We start from the raw sequence: 19,894 nt of genomic DNA, 5'->3' as shown, positions 1-19,894 counted from the left end.
CTCCCCGGCCACCCTGCTCTGGGACAGGCCTCCAGTGAGCTGCATTCAGTCAATCTCCCTGGCTGCTACTTCCGCCTTTCTTTGTCAGCATCAACAACAACTTCCAGCAAATTCCTGTCCTTGAAACAGCAAAATCCCCAGACCCACCGCTACAGCAGGGCAGGACAGAAAGACAACAGCCCCAGCGGGCCACGGCGTTCACAAGAAAAGGGGTGCACACAGCCTCCCCGTTCGGCCTCCACAGCTGGCCACCACCAAGACACAGGCACTTAGATGATTTTTAAAACATTTTCCATTAAAATAAATAGCTGTAGCTGGTACCTGAGCAGCAGCTGGTGAGACAGCTGCCCCTGTACAGACCCCAGCAGTAATACGTCCAAGACACCAGTGCTGTCCTCACTGTGCACGGGCTGAGAACAGCATCCGGGGAGCTAAGGCACAAACTGCATTAGCCACGCCAGAGATTTAATCCATTTCCACCTCCTGCACTGGCAGCGCGCTCTCGCTCCTCACCCACGGCACGGGCTCTGGAACATGGGGGTCATAAGTCCATTTAGGAAAAACACGCTTGTAGAGGTTCAGGAGCACAGTGTCCTGGGACTTTAGCTGTCCATCGAAGTGGCACTTCATGTGACCGTGGGTCCCTAGGCAGAGAGCAGAAGAGGCCATTAGCTGTCTCCCTTGCCCAGGAGAGCCACATCCTGCCCAGCACCACAGAGAGAAACACAGAACCAAACCTACCCAATGGCTCCTTGATGTGTCCTCTACGACCCCACTTTGTCCTCAGCTCCACCGGCTTAAACCACATCACATCCTCTGGAGATCAAAACACAGAAGGCAGGTAAGAAACAGGCTTTGCTGCACCAACACAACTGCTCCCGCAGGGGCAGGAGCTCTGCTTCCACATCCCCTCTTCCCACCACACAGAGACAGGCCGTACCTCTGTTAAAGAACATGTATCGCACAACAGCCGTCTTGGTGAAGATCTTAAAAGGATGGCCGCTGAGCACCAGCCGCTTGATGACGATTCTGTCCGGGTCCACAGAAAGCAGAGAACCCGTGGCGATGAGGTCATGCATTCCTGCAAGGCAGAGTCACTAACATACCAGGGCAGCGCCACAGAAGGTGCCTCCATCACCTCCTCCCCCACCACGACTCCCTTCCCCAAAGCATCCCAGGCCCAGAGCAAGCCCACAGCAGGGACAGGCAACGGTGCCAGTGATAACGGGGACAGAAATGCATTAATCCTCTCAAACAGCATGAAGGGGACAGCTTTTGCGAGTCATACTTTCTGGATAGGTGCACTTGTAAAAGTGGGGTATGGGAATGGCCGGCTACCATTCGTTTCCCAGACACCATGTCCTCAGCACTTACCAACTTACCATTACTTCTCTGTTTAAAAAGAAGGACTGAGGCAGGAGGGAAAGTGATGGGAGCATAAACAGTCACCACCAGGGCAGCATCCGGGCGCAGGAAACGCTCCAGTTTGTGTTTATCAGCTAGGACAGAACAGCAATGATCAAGTTCAGGCCCACAGCAGCCCTCAAGCTCTGGGAAACCCCACCGAGCCCACTCCTTCCTGGCAAACAGACTCTGCGCTTCAGGAAAACAGGTCACGCACACACCGCCTCTGCTGGCACAGAGTGTCTGGGAATGAAGGTGATCCTCTGAGCTACCAGCTCACTGCGTGGAACATGCCACCACCTTGCCTAGGACCAGGGAGCCACCTTGCTCAAGTCGCCCTTCCACTCCCCACTATCTAGTGCCTGCCCTGGAAGCCTCAGAGCCTAGGAGTGAGTCTTCAGAAGAGTCCTTCAGCCAGGTTCAGACACCACGGCTAAGACATCACAGGCTTCCTGCCCCAGAAACCCCAGCCCTGGCATACCTGTGCCCACCCCACTGGTCCCTCACAAACCTGAGGTGTGCTGGGAGAACAGGGGGGATGCTCGGAAGCGCCTGAACCCGCAGTGAAAGATCAGCTCCTCCTTCGCCCTCACTGGCTCACTGTTGCTCGGATGCCGCTGCACCAGGAAATTCAACACGGACATCTGCAGGAGAGGCAGCACAGTGAGGGGCCGACAGCGAGGCTGGCAAACCACGGTGGCCAGAGCAGAAAGCAACGGGACGCTGCAGCAGGGACAAATGCCCTTGACAATGGCTTCCCAAAAAACCCACTGGTCACCAATGCAGACGCCTCAGCCAGGCTCGGACACTTGAGCCTAAACACCCCTGGCAGCTTCAGCCTCCTCTGACCAACAGGAAGGTCCTACTTTGAAATGCGAACGATGCAGGGAGATTTCAACCCAAACCCTCTGCAGCCAGAACCTCTCCAACCCAGACAGGCTGAGGGAATCAGACAAGGAGCTGCACACCTACAAGGTATCAGCAGGGTTGTATTTAGTCACCTTTTGTTCGTGGGGAAGCAGTGAGAACAGGACTAGGGGCTTCCCTTCTTTGAAGCTCTCCATCACGGAGACAGGGACATTGCAAACATGAAGCGTAACATACCAGCCAACCTGCCAAGAGAGGATCAGTTGTGAATACTTCTCTCAATAGATAACTCGGCCACCGCCCTGCCAAGTCCTTCCTACTAGGAGCAAGAGAAGAGGGAGTTACCGAGGCTCCTTCAGTCTCCTCTTTCTCAATTTGTCGGAAGAGGTGCTTTCTGGTTCGGGAGAAGTCCTGGAACTGAAAAATCCTAGCATAGTCCCTTGGGAGATTCTCTTTGGGGTCCCACGGAGAAGTGCGGAAGCTCTTCAGCCCCCTGTACTTCTGGAACCTAAAAACCAGGTAACAGGAAAGACAAACTACTTCACAAATCAAAGTGTTTGGCCAGCGCCTGCTGTGGTCCTCAGGGACTCACACCTTCAGAGGGCAAAGGGAGCAAAGCAAACCTTAGCTCTCAGAGAAGATCTTTGTGCAGGGAGAGCTAGAAACAGCAGCCAAGTCCCCAGATAACCTGCCCTTGCATCAGGGCTCTGCTGTCCTCCTCCCTCTCCCAGGTCAGGACCCAGCTCGCTCTGCCACAGGAAGCTGCCCAGGCCCACCTGCTGCCTCCCCTGGAAGCCTCAGAGCCTAGGAATGATTCTTCAGAAGAGTCCTTCAGCCAGGTTCAGACACCACGGCTAAGACATCACAGGCTTCCTGCCCTAGCGCACCAAACTAAACAGAAAGGCGCCTTCCAGCCCCTCTCCCAGCAAAGCATCCCGTTTCTTACCGGACTCTGGCAGGTACATCACGTGGCGTGTCCACCTCATCCGGAAACATTTCATCCATTCTCTCCTGCTTGTACCTCTCCAGCATCTGTTCATCTTCCTCCACCTTCTCGTCATACTGATCGTCCCGCAAACACTCGGAAACAGTCATGGTCTCACATTCCTCCTCTGCAGGTTCCTCTTCCTCCTCACCGCTTTCCCCCTCCTGACACAGAGGACAGCAGAGAGCCGGTGAGCACACGCGCTCTGTTCACATCCACTGCGAACCCTGCGCATACTCGCACTATGCGAATTACGCCCCCAGCTACACCAGTCCTTCATTTCTGTATCCAATAGGCCAAAGAAGCAACATGATACACACAAGAGATTTAACAATGGAAATCCAGGCAAGTCCTGGCTCTGTGTTGTGCCCCTGCACAGAGCAAGCTGGAAGGACAGGATTGTCCTAGGATATGCAACAGCACCCTGGAGATCACCTGCAGTATCAGCTCTTGGGGGTACCTGGGAAACTGCCTCTTCCATCATATCATCATCGATGTCATCATCTTCATCGTCATCATCATCATCTTCCTGATTATCCTCTTCATCATCCACAATCCAGGCAGCCTGGTACTTGGATGTGCCTTTGGGGACCTTCACCACCTTCCTGTTCGCCTTCAGAGAAGCTGTAGGATTCCCACCAATAGTTAATACAGGAACAATTCTTTCCCTCAGCAACATTTACACAGCCAAGATCAGCTCTAGACCAGAATCGCCGTTTCCCAGCACAGAATTTGTCAGGGCGCAGAAAACACAGCTAAAACGTAACCCTGCTAACTGCCAGGCACAACACACACCCAGTAGGTGGTGGGACGAGGAACGGAAGCCCTGGGCTCCCAGCTAGCACGTTTCTTCACAGCCACCCTCAGCCATCCTAGTGACAGAGGATTTCTAACAACCCTCTTAACAGGGACAAGGAAAAGGTACAGAAATACTGCTGCTACTCACCCTCTGCTTCTTGCAGTTCTTCTTCAGTAGGCCACGTCTGCTCCCCTTCCATAGGGTCAGGAACCACTTCTGACTGCAAAGACTCCTGCTTGTTTGGATCTGCCTTCATCAGGACCTTAACATCTTCTTCCATCTCATCAGTACCATTTAGAGAGTCATCCTGAAGGGCAAGAGCAGAGTTCCCAGCTGTGAATACACCTAACTCAAGGTAGCAGCCAGTCCAAAGCGAAATTCCCTTCAGTATCACGTTCATTACATCATAACATAACCTTCCTTACATGCTGTGGGCAAGGAACCTCAGCTCAGCAGCAGAACACCACCCTACTGCCTCTGACACAACTCCCTTTCCCCTCCCCTTGACCACATACACCCAGCTGTATTTTCCTGATGAAAGTTTAAAACCTCGTGTTCTAACAGGACCGGCAAAGCTCTGACCTCCCACACACCTGTATCTCCATGTCCTGACTCCTCTTCTGTCCTTTAACCACTCGGGGGTTCAAAGAGAGGGGGTCAGGGGGTGAATCGACCTGGCTCATCTGGAAGTCTCCATGCCCCACAATATGGACCAGGCTGTTCACATCGAGGGTCTGTCCCCGGACAAAGCCGGACACCTTCAAGGTCCCAACCAGCTCGCTTTCCTCACCGGGGACAAACTCAGCAGCATAGGCGAGCAGGTGAGCCCGCCTGTCCCGAAAAGTGAGGTGCCGCTGCTTCTGGGTGGCAAGGTGCCTCAGCAGCAGCGAGGACTCCTGCTCCGTGGTCAGGGGGAAGAGCTTGGCATCGGGGAAGCGCTTCTCAATGGCCTTGGCAAGTTTCTTCCTGGCATCTATCCGCTTCTTAGGTGGCAAATCAGTGCCCCCTGGGACAGCAAGAGCTACCAAGCAGCGCACAGAACAGAGTTCAGGATCAGACGGTAAATCTTCTTATACCCCTTTTACCAAGCATTAACACAAAGTCAGATATCAGCAACCCAAATAACCAGACCATAGATTCACACCACAAGTTACAAAGACAGTTCATCCATTCAAAAGAACAATCAGGACAGAAAATCCTGTCTTTAGAGGTAAGATTTTTGAGACTAAATAAGACCGTGGAGATAAGGACCCAGGAACTGAACTTAACAGGAAAGCGTCTGAACCCCTTCGCTCTGCAGGCCTGAATAACCATTACACCACTACCACCACCACACGCCCAGAAGTCTAAAACTAGAACACCCTGTTTATCTCCAGCACTCCCCCACTAGGGTAGTAGCACAAGACACCACGAGAATGGCATTCACCCAACTGACCCATGCTCAGAAACAAAGACCTGTGGTCACGTATTAACATACGGAGTTTTTAATTGCTGCAACAGCAAATCCCCATCGAGCACCCTCTCGACCTATACCCCACTAGAAGCCCTAAATGTTTCTCACCATAACTGGGGAGCCCCTGTGCGAAGAGGCAGGAGAGGCAGTGCTCTCCCGCGCTGTCCCAGCCATCCGTGGGATCCAAGATAAACAGGAGGGAGTCGGCAACCTTTGCTAGGTCTAAGACAGCATGAAGGTCCCCTGCACACAAAACACCTCCGTTACCGAGGCTGCCAGGGGTACGGAGCCAAGAACCACACCAACAACAGCGTTTCTTCACCTGCCTCTGCTGTCACAAAGCGCCAGCGTTGCTTGAGTCGGGGGCAGAGGAGCGCAAAGCCACCGGCTTTCCCCTCATCCACACGGACAACAGCCGAGTCCTGGCTCTGCAGTAAGCAGAGGGTGTTGTGGGCTGCACCCTTGCTGTGCAGCGGCACCAGAACCACGAGGTGTGGGGGCCCATCCCTGCTGCCCAAGCTCCGCTTCTCTGCCAGCACCTGTGGGCACAACTGCAGAGCATGAACCCCGGCCCCAATCCAGTTCCTATCCCACTCCTCAGATCACGACTGGATCCCTCCACTGCTCGACCCGAACCCACTCGGTTCATTAACATCCCACTTGCCCCAAACTGAACTGACCCCGGCGCCCATTCCTCTTCCCAGCCCAGCTCCTGAAGCCCCCCGCAAAGACCCAAACGGGTCCGGTCCCCACAGACACACCCACCCACACGGGGACCCACACCGGCCCGATTCCCGCTCCTCCCTGCCCCCTCGCAACGACCCGAACCGACCCGTTTCCCGCTCCCTCCCCCACATCAGAGCCGGCCCGGTTCCCCCACGGCCTTTACCGCCTCCTTGCGTTGCCGGCGGAGCTGCAGCGCCTGGTGCCGCCGATCCACCCTGTTGAGGTCGCGGAGCCGACGGCGGGGCTGGGCCTTGACGGAGACGCGGCCTGCGGGGAGAGAGCGGTCAGACGGGCCGCGGCGGGCAGGGCCGACGGGAAACTCGGCCAGGGCCACCTCGCCTCACCTCCAGCGCGGCGCTGCGACGACCCGCTGTGCTTCCCGCCCTTGTGCGCCTTGTTCTGCTGCTTCAGCGGCCCGGGCCGGTGGGCGCCCGCCGCCACCATGCTGCCTCCTCGCTGCCGCCTCAGCGCTTCCGCTCACGTCACTTCCGGCGCGGCGAGAGGCACGCCGGGAGCGCGCACCGCCGCCCACAGACTAAGATGGCGGCGGGAGGGAGAGGGGGCGGTGGAGCCCTGGGACGGGGAAGCACCGCGGCCCTGCCCGAGAGGGAGGAGCGGCGGGCCCGGCCCCCGGGGAGAGGGCGGGAAAGCACTGCTGCGGGGCAGGGGCGAGCCCCAGGGCCGGGGCAAGGAGGGAGGCTGACGCCCATCAGCACCGCAGGGGGTCGGGGGGGGGGGGAAATGAGAGCCAGGAGCAACAGCCGTTCCTTCAGCGCTTTATTGATTAATTCTTTGTACAGGTATTTACACAAGAGAGGAAAGCAGCCCGCCCGCCGAGAGAGAGGGCTGGCCCACGCTCTGGAAACAGCCCTGAGGGAAGAAGCAGTTGAGGAAAGGCCCACGCAGAGCCCCAGGCCCCTCACCTCGCACCGAGGCGGGCACGGCTCTGCCCCCCTCCACAAAGGCTGATGGAGCAGAAACAGTCCCACACTCCCTGTGCCGCTCAGCTACCAGCAGCGCTGGTCACCTCAGTTCTTGCCAAGCATTATCCAGCCCAAAACGCCTGCTCCAGGGCCAGAGGCCTCAGCCATACCCCACCCCAGTAGCGCATCACACCAAACGCCACAGGCGCCTCACAGCTGCAAAAGCAGAGCCCCTGTGCCCGGGACCGCAGCGTCACTCAGGAATATATAACTCTCTCTGCTTGTCAGGGGAAGCGTTAGGTCCACAGCACCCCAGAAACACGGGCAGGTGAGCAACAGGGTTAAACATTTACAGAGGCGTTGCAATTGCCAGTAAAGCTGAAGTTGGTAACCCAAGGGAGAGGCAGGACCGATCCCGATTGAGCAACTGCATGGGAGGGGAAAAGCAGTTTCCTACAGGTCCCTGCTTCCTCTGAATGCAAGGTGTCATCCCCCCCTTTTCCTCCTGCGAATAAATCAACGTGACAGTGGCAACATGGGGTTCTCAGCTGTGGGCTGTTCTTTACGGTTTCTTTTCTAGCTCTAAAAGCAGGCTGGCTGTCTAAACCTTTCAACTCTAAAAGCATTGTAGATAGAACGTCCTACCTGACAGGAAGGAAGATACAAAATTAAGAGACCAGTGACAGATAAACACTGTTTAAGCTGTTTGTCCATCAGCTGAGGTGGCCCTCAGCACTGCCGTGTGGAGCCAAACGCAAAGAGGCTGCTCAGAGAGGACTTGGGAGAAGAGGAGATAACTAGAATACATCTGAATCGGGGAAACCAACAGTCCTGTGAGCATTATACCTTGTCATTTAAGCAAAGCCAAGGAAAGAAGCAAGGTTTGAAACTTTTTCTGCCTAGGGTTCCCATCGCAACTACCTCTGCCACTGCAAGTCTCCCAAGAGTCTGGAAACCCATAAAGAGCCAGAAGGGTCCCACCACGGAGGCTGATGTCTCCAGATCTCTGCAATCCTCAGAGCTGCCAAGAGCTGCTCTGGCTTGTAAAGAGAGTTAACGCCTGATTTGCACTGTGGACTGGGCCCTTCGTGTGTAAAAGCAAAATTCCCTCAAATCCATACATCATAAGCTTACGGATATTTTGCTGACCTGCACGGTTCTGCAGGGCCCTCCACACAGACCACCAAAAAAACCCACAAAAAACCCACAACCCGCTGAGCCGAGCAAGCGGGAGCAGAAAGCCAAGCACTGCCTCACTGTGACCGACAGCATGGCAGGTTAAAACAAGCTCTTCCTGCCAAAACAGAAACTACCGAGGAAACATGGTTACAACCGCAGCGCAAGTGGGGAAATATCCTCCAGCAGTTGTGATGCATGTCCCTGCAGTGAGGCAAGCCCTTGCAGGGGGAGGGCCCCCTCTCCTGTACCATCACAACATGCAGCTCTACACACACAAGACACCCCGGCAGCCTGTTGGGCACCACCTGCCAAACCACCCTCCCCACTCCACGTTCTCAGACAAAAGAGGCTTCGCATCGCTTCAGCGCGCAGCCCAGACAAGCTGTGCAATGAGGAGTGGGGCTTACAGACCGCCCTGCCGCACGCCAGCTAAATCCCAGAAAGCAGCTGCATTGCAGGAAGGCCAATCTCACATTCCTGCCACCTAAAACATCCTCACTGCTGTCTTCTGAAGCAGCAAGAAGCCTGGGCTGACATCGCTTTGCAAGGGGGGAGGAAACAACAAGGTGGGGCAGGCTGGATGCAAAGCCTAGGCCTTGGTTTATAAAGGAAGACTGGTTGCAACTGGAAGGGCCAGTTTATTAGAGAAACCTCACATTGCAGAGAATTCACAACACATTGGATAGGGTCCAGGCCTGCTGAGGGACCAGTCTTCTGCAGCAGCACACATCTATGTCCCCCAGCTCCAACCCCAGCAGGTGCCACAAAGGGGAGGGTTAACTGTAACACAGCTTATGTTTACAAGCAGCCCGAGAGAGCCAGTATTAAAGTTCAAAAAAGCCTCCCCGTTAAACAACAGTTAAAACAAAAATGGTTTAAAATGTTAAAAAGCTCCGTGTTCTTGGCTGCAGCATAATGGGGAGGCAAAGGTCTACAACACACACAGGGCTCTGTGGGTCTCGGCACTCAGTCTGCTCTACCAGTGAAGGCCGGAGGGGGGGGTCTTCTCGTCTTTGTTGCTTTCCAGAGAAAAGGGTGGGATTCGGACATCAAAGTGGGAGCCATCAGGCCTCTCAAATCGAAAAGTACCCCTGCAAAATAATGGCAGACATCATGCTGAGGCCAGGGACAAACACAGCTAGGAATCATCAGCTAGAAGGTAAGACACAAGCTCTTCCATATCCTGCACAGGGACTGCAGGGCTACATTTGCAAGGCTGGTCTGGCAGCACATACAACTGCCTGTCAAGAGGACTCCTTTATTGGAAGACTCCTGGGCTGTTTACATCACATCTCTAATACACATTTCCTGAATAAAGATGTCAGGATGGAAGCCTCCAGCAAGTCAGCGCACTCCACGCATCTGCGGCAGTGTTTACCTAACTCCCACCCCACAGGAGACAGAACCATCGGAGCTATTTTTACAAGATTATTACATATAAATTCAGATTTGTATTTCTTGGCAGAAGCTCCACTGGTTAAGAAGTATGCGACAATACAAAATGCCATCACAGCTGTAATTTGAAATAGCTTCTGCTTTGCATTTCAGAAAGGGCATTTCAGAACTGAATCTGCCTGTCCTTGTACAAACAAAGAATTTGTTTACTGCCCTGAACTATAGACAACTGTACTGCAGAACATGACACAGACAAGAGGATCGGGGAGATAAACTAACAGGTTCTCATGACAGAGAGGACACAATTGAACACCAGGAGTCAAGCTGAGCAGCTTCAGAGCTGCAGAACCTTTATCTCTTCAGGATGCATGCAGAGGGGGAAAAACTACTAAACAAGCTGGTTTTATTCCCCAGGGCAGGCATTCAGCTAATTCAAAATGCTTTAACATGGAAAACAAGGGTATAGCCTATAGGCAAAAAGCTGCTCTCTTGCTTTTCCCAACTCAAAGGCAGTTCCGAGGCACCTTAACTCAAAACACGCAAGCCAGAAAGACCTGTCATATAGAAGGCAAGAGGTGGCTGTGCATTTCTTGTTCATTCAGAGATGACACTAAATGTGCTAACCCATCTGAAATACAAACAGAGGGAAACTGCTTTAACCCTGGGTACAGGAAGAGAACAACTCGGCTGAGCACTTTCCTACCTGCACTCACAGAAGAGAGGATGTGAACACCAGTTAGACCGAAGGCCTTATCTGGCCTAAACTGGCAATAACCCCACATGCCAATTCCTTGTGGACACAGAACTGCACAGCTTCACTCAGAGATAGAATCAAAGCCCAGTCCTCTCCAAAGAGAGTCGATATTGGTGCAAACATCCCTGCTGCCTCGGGAAACACCATCACGAAGCCTTGCCTCTTGCATCAAGGACTGCAAGGGACAGAAACTGAGTACAGCAGAAGATGACAGAGAACTGCTTCATGTCTTTTCAAATCCAGTCTAGCACAGACCACAGAAGGAGGATAAATTAGACAGGAACCTCTCTTGGTGCAGAGGATCAACAGATCATCTTACTGCTAACCAGGATACTGCTATAGAGAAGCTCGTAGAAATTTTAACTATCGAATACGTCCCGTCCAGTCCACTTCCACCCACCTTTCAGCTATAACTCCAGACTGCAAACTGTGTCCCAGCTCAGCGCTGTGGGGTCCTACATCTAAACCACTACCGCAGTAATAAGTGCTTCTTACCACATGTGACCGCTGGATGCCTGCAGGGAGACGTGACTGCTGTATTGAAATGCCGGCTGTTCTTTGGATAAAACTGGCTCCTGAGAAGACAAGAAGAGACCGCTCTGCCTCAGCAACAGATCTTAACATTTCTCCACCGACAGGCATCAACAGGAAATTCATACAGTGAGAAGAAAACCAGAGATCCACACCTGAGCATCGCTACCAATAACACAGCAAACAACTCGCCAGTGAGCAGTGCCAGAATCACGTACTATTCCAGTTCTCATTACCAGTCATTTAGGATCATTTTCTAATACTCAGTGTGAAGCTTCAGTTCATGCATACTAACAACAAGTGAAAAGCTGATGTGGTTTTTTTCATTGCCAGTTTCCTATTCCACCTATTTCTACTGCCCACTAAGCAATTTACTGGCAAATAACCCAAGCGAAAGGACTCCAGCAAAGGGCTGCACTTCCCAAAAAGAAGCTACACGATGCTTACCCTTCCTACAACACCACGGCCCCTGACTGTTTCCAAGGTGCCAGACAAACTAAATATCCTCCAGTGCCGTTCTCGGAGTTGTACCACTTCACTGTCAAGGTTCTCCAAACGAATACAGTAGCGCCACTGGACAGAAGAAAGACTGTTATCAGGAAGTGGAATCAGCTGCAAACAGTTGATAACCCATAGCCGATACTGGGAATCAGTTGCCAGGCAAGGGCTACTCTCCCTCAGAGCTTATCACACAGCAATGATGCCACAGCAAATAAACTCCTTCCCTTTAGCTGCTTGGTGAAACAAAAGGCACTTACCCAGTAGACATGGGAATTCTGGGCTTCCTGTCAAGAGAAACAAAAGACTTTAGCAGCTGCCCTTCGATGCTCAGTGCCAAAACTTCTTCAGCTGTCAGCACAGCACAAGCACAGGGGCTCTCGCACCATGCCAGGCTGACACAGACAACTCACATGAGCACAGAGACAGCTGCTCGCCGAAGCAGTCCATCAGTTACCGCCTGGCACTGGCTCTGCTCTAGGAATGTAATCATGAGGTGGGAGATTTGCAAGGATCTCGTGACTACGGAGGGTTCATCTCCATGTTAACTGCGCACTTTCTACAAATCTAGAAACACCCGTTTCCTTGCCTTTGGGCACCTGTTTTTCTGACAAGGTTAGGACAAACATCAGTTGGGCTCCACAGATGTTGCAAATCCATACCAAAACGTTCACCTGCTTGTCTGAAAGTGGAAATCAAACTGCTGCAGTAATTCCCAGCCCTCCCACTCAGAAGTCTATTGGAGCCTCATTATTTTGGATGGTCCACGTGAAGTTCTTACGCTATATAGAGCACATGGTTATCAGCTAAATCCAGAAGGCTTTAGCCAAACCCTCTGACATGCATCGGAGCCAGGAAACGGGGCAGACATCCACAGGGCCTCACTACAGGGCAGGATAACGGACATGTCCATCATTGCAGGGCAGATGGCCTCGGTGCCCCCCATTACACACCTGCCCATCTGTGACTGAGGCAGTAAATGACCATTTCACAAGCCTTCCTAAAAATCTTCCTCAACCTCTTGCTAACACTGTTCTGCAGAACAGGACAGTCTATTTCCCATCCTACAAATTGCAGGAGCCATCCTCCCAAAATGTATGACAAAACAATTTCATGTTCATACCTCTGCTGAGCAGAATGACAAGGAAATTGCAACTGTGATTAAAACACCATTTCTCCAGTAAGCAGAAGGTACCTTCAGTTAGTAAACTGGTCTTAGAAACAGGCAAGTTAAACAGATCACAGAACTAACACAGCAACATGCAGCACAGACCTACCCTCATGCCCATATAGAATGGGATGACTGTGACACGGATGTTCTCTGTGGTTTCTCGGTGCACATCAGAGAGCTCTAGCCAGGGATGGTTCTTCTCCTGCCACGCACACAGTGTATCCCTTGCTACAAAAGGTGGAACTGTGGGGAGGGAAAGACGAGAGTTTGAGAGAGGCATACCAAACCAGAGAGCTTTCTCCTCAAAGCAACTCCTTTCACGTAGTTACAAAAATTATTTAAAGGAGGCTTTACTGTAACAAACCCCAAACCGGACCAAGATTTTTACACTGTATCCAAGATGTTTGGTTCTGGATACTTGTCATATAATACCACAAGTATCTGGCTCTGAAGATTTCCCTCTGAAGCCAGAAATTACCTTTTGTTTGGTCGTACATGAGAAACCTCTCAAAGAGCTCATGCTGGATGGGCACTTGATCAGTGGAGCTGTAGGGAAGGATATCTTCATGGCTTACATAGTCTAAACCTGGAAAAGGAACCCCAAAAGCCATTGAACTTCCCCAGCAAAGAGCAGTTCAGAAGTCTCCTGACAGAAACAGATCACACTAGGTGAGAAGAAAAGGATTTTGGCAGCAGCAGCCAAAGCAAGTACCATGAATTGCAAGCAATAATGGAGGAAACAGGCCAGTAATAACCCTTGGCAGCATTCTCCTGTGAGATTTCTCCATGGAATGATTTCTCTGATAAATACACACTGCCTGGGAAACGGCTGCACTGTCACAAAAGGACTTTGGGCAGGAAACGCACAGGACAAGAAGAGATCTAGCTGTCCTGAATAAAGTAGAATAACCCATATGCAACAGGAGATGCGTACAGGATCTACGTCTCGAGAGGTCAAAGCAGGCATGCCGGTGTTTGATCAGAGTCTGCCCAACTTCCATCTATCCAAAAGGGCTTTGTCTACTTTAGTTAGTGGCCCTAAACCACAGACAGATCCATTACAGGACTGTCCTGTAGGCACGGCTGCTTCACTGGCAGAAGTTGACTGTTGGTGACTCTTCAACCTCACCTCACGGCAGTCCCAGTCTCCACACAGGTGCATTTTACTCACCTGGGATGGCATAGAGGGCTCTGCTGTCATCGTGATTTGCCAGGAACGTCACTGCTTCTGTCTGCGATCTCTGGGACTGAGAAAAAGGAAGGTTTATGTCTTTCTGCATAGATTGTTGCGGGCCGGTTTCCAGCCACATTTCAGTTAGTGTGTAATGTTTCTTTTAATTAACTAATTCACCTCAGAACATTCCTCCTTTTAATTTTTCTAGACTAATTCTCCACTCAAACAAGTGAAGAGCGTTTTCAGTGCTGCAGCCCACATTCATAATGACCTGTATGCAACCAAGTAGGAATGCCAACAGGATGAGGAAGTGAGTTTGGAAAGGGGAAACACGATCCAGAAAACAGTCATATCACATTCCAGATTATCTTTCTCAGGGAAAATATGACTTGAAGAACAAATTTGTCTTAAAATTGTAAACAAGTTAGCCATCATAGCCATTTTATTTCAGTGCTTGTCCATCTAAAGCATTTGCATAGGAGAAGATATTTGAGTTTCAATACCAAGATTATTGGTTACTTACTATGTGTGGACAATCCCGGGCATCTATTAGCACCTGATAGTAAGTATGCGTTTTGCCCTTGACCTCTTTGGAACCATGGCCTGCCGCGTTCTCGCTCCTAAACAGAAAAGCAGAGCACTGAGCTGAAGCGCAAGATAGCAGCAAACTCTTGTTACCAGGACCAAGCACACTCATAAACAATGATTTAAAAAAAAAAAAAAAAAACCAACATTTCACAGTCTGTAATCATTTGATTCCATCCAAATTAAACTCACGTCAGCCACCCAAACACTAGATGAGCTGAGATGACAATCAACAGGGTTTGTCACAGGCACAACAGCTCTGTTTTCAGACACCTCAGAAGTTCCTTCTGCTCAGCCCAGTCTCCTGTTTGGGGTGAGTATTTCTACTGCCCTCTGATTCTCTCTCTGCTTACTCCTCATTCCTTCCCAACTCCAAACGTGCACACTCGCCCGGCACACCTCCAACACGGGCTGGAGGAGGGAAGTGGATTGAAGAGGGGAGAGGAATGAACAGTGATACAGCCCACAAGGAGGATAAACTTAACCTAGTGGGTTCAAACTGGGGACACAGCTGACAAATCCAACTGACTGGCAACCTACAGAAGCAGCAGCCTGCAATTGTAACACAGGAGCCCAGACCTAACTCAAAAAGCAACACAAGGTGGGGGGTTTTATAACTAAGAATGCCAGGAGCATGGTTTGTTGTTGGTTTGGTTTTTTATTTCCTTCACATACACATACTCATCTTTCATACTTCCATCCTGTCTCTAATTAACACAAAATTAATACTCACACAATGTCTCTTCTTTAAGCACCTCTCTTCTAGTTTACATTCATGCAAAACAGACCCATACCATTGTCCTCCTTAAAAAGGCTTGTTTACCCCAACCAGGAAACTCACTACAAAATGTGAGTGTAACAGTACAACAACATATAAACCAGAACAAATCCTTACTTTTCTGTGACAGGAGAAGCCACATCTCGATCATAAAGCCTGGCCTGCCAGGGAAACAGGACTATTCCTCGATAGCCAAACACACTGTGAAGAAATAGCTGAAAGGAACAAATAATTGCATTTGAACACACAGCAAGCTTTAATCAGCTTAGATACAACAGAAAACATGAAGCCAAAAGCCCTTTTCTGATAGCATATTAAAAAAAAAAATCAATCTGTTAACTGAGGTAAAACTAGAAACATTTACAAAGACCATAAATGCATGCGATGGGAATAGAGAGAGAATCACCACTGTGCAAACTCAGAACAGAAACATAAACAGTCTGGGATGAGAGAAATTCATGTCATCTCTATCCCATAAAAGTGAATGACTAAACCAGTAATAAAGTAATAGAATGGCAGAAGTTCAGAGAGGAGACCAGCACAGGAGAGACCATTCAGGAATGCAGAAACAGATCTGTGAGTCACAAGCACAGAAATTACGAGTTTAGTTGTTACTTCTCAAATTCATTGATTGTCTGTTTTGCTCCTAGAGAGAGAAAACTCTTAAATAAAACCAGTGGAGTAAATGCCATTGTAGGAACAGTTGTGTCATGCTGCAGATTCTTATCAACTTGCTACTGTCAGATGACTGACAAACTGCAGACACAGCAGAGACAAGGAGCACTGAACTGTGAAACTTCAAGCCTTCTAGTAAAATGCAGCAGCCTCCTCACAGGTAAATCACTCAGCTACCTGATCTCTGTGCAACAAGCCTGCAGAGTCAGCCCCGCTCCCCAGAACCGCTTACCTGACCCGTCTCGTATTTGCCGTGCTGCTTTGGTGCCTCAAACACCCCCACGGTCTCCAGCACTTTGCCCTCTGGACGGTTTCTAGGAGCAGAGGGGTAGTTTGGTGGGTGTGCAGGGGCTGAACCAGACCCCGGGTCAGGGGGCACACAGCACCCGAGCCCCAGGCGCTGGCCAGGCATGGTCCCCACCTTGTACCACCCTCAGGTGCCACACACACACATCCCCCCCAAGAGCCCCACTACACCCAGTCACCCACCCTGTTCCCTGTCCCCCACCTCTTTGCCAGTCCCCCCTTTCCCAACTGCCCTGAACATCCCCTGACCCCCTGACCAGCTGCCCCTTTACCCCCATTCCCCCCCCCACCCCAACTCCTCCCCAACCTCCTGCCCCAAAACCCAGCAGCCCTCCAATCCCCACATCCACCCCAAACACCCCCTTAGAGCCCCTCACTCCACCTCCCCACCCTCAAATACCCCTCTCCGAGCCCCTCTCCCCACCCCCAAACATCCCCTCGCAGCCCCCCACCGCCTGCCTTCCCCAAACCCCGACAGCCTCTCCACAGCCCGTCCCCTCACCCCAACCCTCCCCTCAGCACCCCTAAACCACCCCCGGGGCCCAGCCCCCCCCTCCCCTCCCCTCCCCTCCCCTCCCCTCCCCTCACAGGCCTCACCGCGACGAGAGGTGCCGCCGCGGCGGCAGCAGCAGCGGTGGGAGAGCCGCGGCTCCCCCCACGCCCAGAGGCCGCAGCCCGCGGGCCGGTGGCGGTTCCCAGAGCGGCAGCCCACGGGCCCGGCACCGGCTCAGCGCCGCCGCCACGTACCGCCGCGCCGCGCAGCCCGACATCCCGCGGCCGGGCCGACCCCGCCGCCAGCCCACAATGCACCGCGCGCCTGCCTCCGCCCCCTCCGCTTCCCGGCCGCCCCCGCGGGGCGGGCAGCGCCGCTCTAGCCCGCCGTCCGCGCTCTATGGCGCTCCGTGTCGCCTAGGCGACGGCGGCCGGGCAAGATGGCGTCGGCTGTGCGGGCCGGGCCGCGGCTGAGGCAGGCGGTGGAGGATGGCGAGCTGGCGGGACTGCCCGCCGGCCTGCGGGCCGAGCTGGAGGCGGCAGTGGCCTCCGAACGCGCCGTGGTGCCTTTCAGTCTGCTGCGGAGGCTGCACGCCGCGCTGCGGGAGGCAGGTAGGCCGCGCCTCCCCTAGCGCGACGGGCCGCGACTGGCCGGGCCGCCCTTAAACCTCCCGTCCTTCACCCGCAGGGTCCCCGCTGTACCTGCACAAGCTCCTGGAAGGCTGCGAGATCGACCTGCCCGAGGTGCCGGTACCGCCGCGGGTAGGTGAGGGCCGGGCACGGGTCGCGGGAGATGGCGGTTGCCCCCGGCCCTCACAGTGGCTCTGCCCTTCCCCCAGAACCCCGAGCTGGTGGCCCGGCTGGAGCGGATAAAGGCCAAGCTGGCCAACGAGGAGTACCGGCGGATGACCCGCAACATCACCGGCCAGGTGAGGGGTCTACTGCATCGCCTGCTGTCAGGATTCATTCCTCAGAAGCGTGGCCCCAAAGGAAATTTGCCCCATAGAGTGAGCGCAGTACAGAGGGAATGTGAGCAGGGACGTGAGGAGTGCACGCTGTAAATGCTCAGGGACAACAGATGTGGTGCTGAGAGCAGAGGTGGGACAGCGTAACCAGGATGGTGAAATAGGAGAGATGCTGACATCTGGGAACAGCTCACTGTGCTGAAGATCTCAGGTTTTGATCTGGGAGACTCAAAACCTATGGTACGTGTTTCACTGGGAGCATCTCTACTGCCTTTTTCTGAACGGTTACATTTTCATCATGGTTTTAAAATGAGATGATTCATGTCCAGGTAAAAGCTGAAAAAACAGGGTAATATTTGGGCACTGATTCTTTCCGAGGAAGAGGTGAGATCTTTTGGCACGGTGACCATTCAGACAAGCCAGCATCCCTTCCAGCTGACATTCCTCGTGATCCCGTCCTGCCTATCCCTCCTCCGCGCTGATGTCCCCGTGCATTTAAGTCCCTGCATGTATCCTCCTGTTGCATTAACTCTTGTGGAAAGACTTGCTCTGCCAAACTTACCCACTTCTTCTGTGAACCAGAGTGGTTTTCCAGAGCTGGGTAGTAGTGACAGCAACGTTTCTTTCAAACAATGGGGAAGCAGAGGAGTATTCCTTTATCCCTGTGCTCATCACATTCTTCCCTGCCTCCTCCCCAGTATCTGGTGTTTGAAATTGTGTAACCGTGTCCAATTTGACAAAGAGCGTGCAGAGGTTTACAACACTTAGTTCTTGCCAGCTGCGTGAACACGGGTCACAAGGTGAGACCCTTTAGTGTCTCTATTGAAGACAAACCTGCAGCAGAGGACCCACATGCAAGAAAATGCTCACGCCCTGAGAAGTGCTTTGATTAGAAATGATCCTTGAATCAGACCACAAAAGTAAACCCGGAGAAACCCGGGCCCTGTGGAACTGCTGCTCCCCTGCAGCCTGCCCAACCGAACTTCAGAGTCTGAGGGACAGGACAGGGCATTAGTGTTGCTTTTATTATGCGGTTAACATTAAAATACAACAGATCACAAGTTGTTTTAACCCCTTCTTTTAGGAGATGAATGGGACGTTGGCCGAATTTGGGAGGCAAGGTGAGTGGCTGCCTGTCCTGCTGACGCCTGGCAGTGTGTACCTACAGGTCAGTCACGGGGACCATTGCATCGCTAGCTGTTGACATCAGACAGCCCTTTTAATGCACAAAAGCGTTCTTCCAGTAAAGGGGCAGCCTGTTGGTCGTTCTTATAAATATTTCTGGAGGCATAAAGCACACGAATCCTCGAATACTCCAGCTGAGGCAGCCAGGGGCAGGCTCCGTTATCAGGATTACAGCTTGTCCCCAGCCCTACTCTCCAGCCTTACCTAAAAGCACAATCGTCTTTCCCCCTTCTCTCCAGTTCGCTCTGTTAAAGCTGTTGTCATCACCATATTCAACTTCATTATCACCGTGGTGGCCGCCTTCACCTGCACGTACCTGGGCAGCCAGTACGTCTTCGCGGAGACCGCAGCGGTGAGTGAGCCCGCGGCCTCGGCGTCTGCTTGCGGCACGCTCTGTGCCAGCTGGGCAGGAGCGGCAGACGCACTCCCTGGTGTGGGCAGCAGCTCGACGCACACGCAGGGTCACTTATCTCTCGTTTTGTGTCCCCAGCGCGTCCTGTCAGCGGTAATTGTGGCCTCGGTGGTTGGCTTGGCTGAGCTGTATGTAATGGTGCGGACCCTTGAAGGGGACCTTGGGAAACTATAATCGCACACATCCCCGTGAACTGCGGCCCTTGTGCTGGAGGCTTTTGCCCTCCCCAGGAGTCATTAATTTGGGGCAGGTTTATCTTCTACCATCTGTTTTACCTGCTCCCGCTACTGGGAAGACTGCTGCATTCCTCAGGGCTCGTCCTTTGCTTCCCGCTCCTTAACGTTCCTGAAAAGAATCATGGATTAAAAATCCTGCAGCTACAGAACAGAAGAGGGAACAGCTGTGGACTCTCACCACCCCAGCACAGAGGCGCATCAGCTCCCACTGTTCCTGCTCTCCTATGAAGCTGCTGTCCTTTTATTGTGGCAATAAATAACATTGTGTGTTTGCAACCTTCTTCCTGGCTGATGAGAGATGTCTGTTGCTATGCAGAACACCGACCTGACGTCTAAAAGACACCTCAGAGAGCCATGAATCTTCCCTCTCTCTGCATCCTGCATCCTGCTCTTGCCGAAAG

The 19,894-nt window shown here is 52.5% G+C and overlaps 3 protein-coding genes and 2 non-coding genes across 7 annotated transcripts; 1 reads left to right on the top strand and 4 right to left on the bottom strand.

Moving 5' to 3' along the window:
* Nucleotides 1-274: 274 nt before the first annotated feature.
* On the bottom strand, nucleotides 275-6,720 carry TSR1 (TSR1 ribosome maturation factor). Its single transcript, XM_054847811.1, has 15 exons — nucleotides 6,579-6,720; nucleotides 6,398-6,501; nucleotides 5,831-6,047; nucleotides 5,617-5,751; nucleotides 4,649-5,076; nucleotides 4,203-4,362; nucleotides 3,717-3,880; nucleotides 3,218-3,420; nucleotides 2,617-2,779; nucleotides 2,406-2,516; nucleotides 1,916-2,048; nucleotides 1,383-1,499; nucleotides 941-1,081; nucleotides 742-816; nucleotides 275-644 (listed from the first exon to the last, which is right to left on the bottom strand). The coding sequence occupies exons 1-15, from the start codon at nucleotides 6,676-6,678 to the stop codon at nucleotides 466-468; spliced, it is 2,430 nt and encodes an 809-aa protein (XP_054703786.1). The 5' UTR covers nucleotides 6,679-6,720; the 3' UTR covers nucleotides 275-465.
* On the bottom strand, nucleotides 1,768-1,860 carry LOC129215315 (small nucleolar RNA SNORD91 family). The gene has a single exon (XR_008579955.1). It is a non-coding gene; the product is annotated as a small nucleolar RNA SNORD91 family (small nucleolar RNA).
* Nucleotides 3,056-3,148, bottom strand: LOC129215313 (small nucleolar RNA SNORD91 family). Its single transcript, XR_008579954.1, has one exon. It is a non-coding gene; the product is annotated as a small nucleolar RNA SNORD91 family (small nucleolar RNA).
* Nucleotides 6,721-6,998: 278 nt separating the features above from the next.
* POLDIP2 (DNA polymerase delta interacting protein 2) lies at nucleotides 6,999-17,030 on the bottom strand. Its single transcript, XM_054847504.1, has 11 exons — nucleotides 16,801-17,030; nucleotides 16,130-16,211; nucleotides 15,340-15,437; nucleotides 14,383-14,479; nucleotides 13,857-13,932; nucleotides 13,164-13,271; nucleotides 12,792-12,928; nucleotides 11,775-11,801; nucleotides 11,464-11,589; nucleotides 10,981-11,060; nucleotides 6,999-9,427 (listed from the first exon to the last, which is right to left on the bottom strand). The coding sequence occupies exons 1-11, from the start codon at nucleotides 16,971-16,973 to the stop codon at nucleotides 9,313-9,315; spliced, it is 1,119 nt and encodes a 372-aa protein (XP_054703479.1). The 5' UTR covers nucleotides 16,974-17,030; the 3' UTR covers nucleotides 6,999-9,312.
* TMEM199 (transmembrane protein 199) lies at nucleotides 17,015-19,779 on the top strand. 3 transcript variants are annotated; one of them, XM_054847507.1, is made up of 6 exons: nucleotides 17,015-17,307; nucleotides 17,384-17,457; nucleotides 17,535-17,624; nucleotides 18,745-18,781; nucleotides 19,085-19,197; nucleotides 19,336-19,779. In XM_054847507.1, the coding sequence occupies exons 1-6, from the start codon at nucleotides 17,136-17,138 to the stop codon at nucleotides 19,429-19,431; spliced, it is 582 nt and encodes a 193-aa protein (XP_054703482.1). In that variant the 5' UTR covers nucleotides 17,015-17,135; the 3' UTR covers nucleotides 19,432-19,779. The 3 variants fall into 3 exon arrangements, with proteins under 3 accessions (XP_054703482.1, XP_054703481.1, XP_054703483.1); XM_054847508.1 differs by having other exon boundaries at nucleotides 17,043-17,307; nucleotides 18,745-18,828; XM_054847506.1 differs by having other exon boundaries at nucleotides 17,042-17,307; nucleotides 19,085-19,779.
* The last annotated feature ends 115 nt before the right edge of the window (nucleotides 19,780-19,894 follow it).

The sequence above is a fragment of the Grus americana genome, chromosome 19 (genome assembly GCF_028858705.1).
Source record: "Grus americana isolate bGruAme1 chromosome 19, bGruAme1.mat, whole genome shotgun sequence".
In the NCBI taxonomy this organism is placed as follows: domain Eukaryota; kingdom Metazoa; phylum Chordata; class Aves; order Gruiformes; family Gruidae; genus Grus; species Grus americana.
This window is presented reverse-complemented; position numbering and strand designations above follow the sequence as displayed.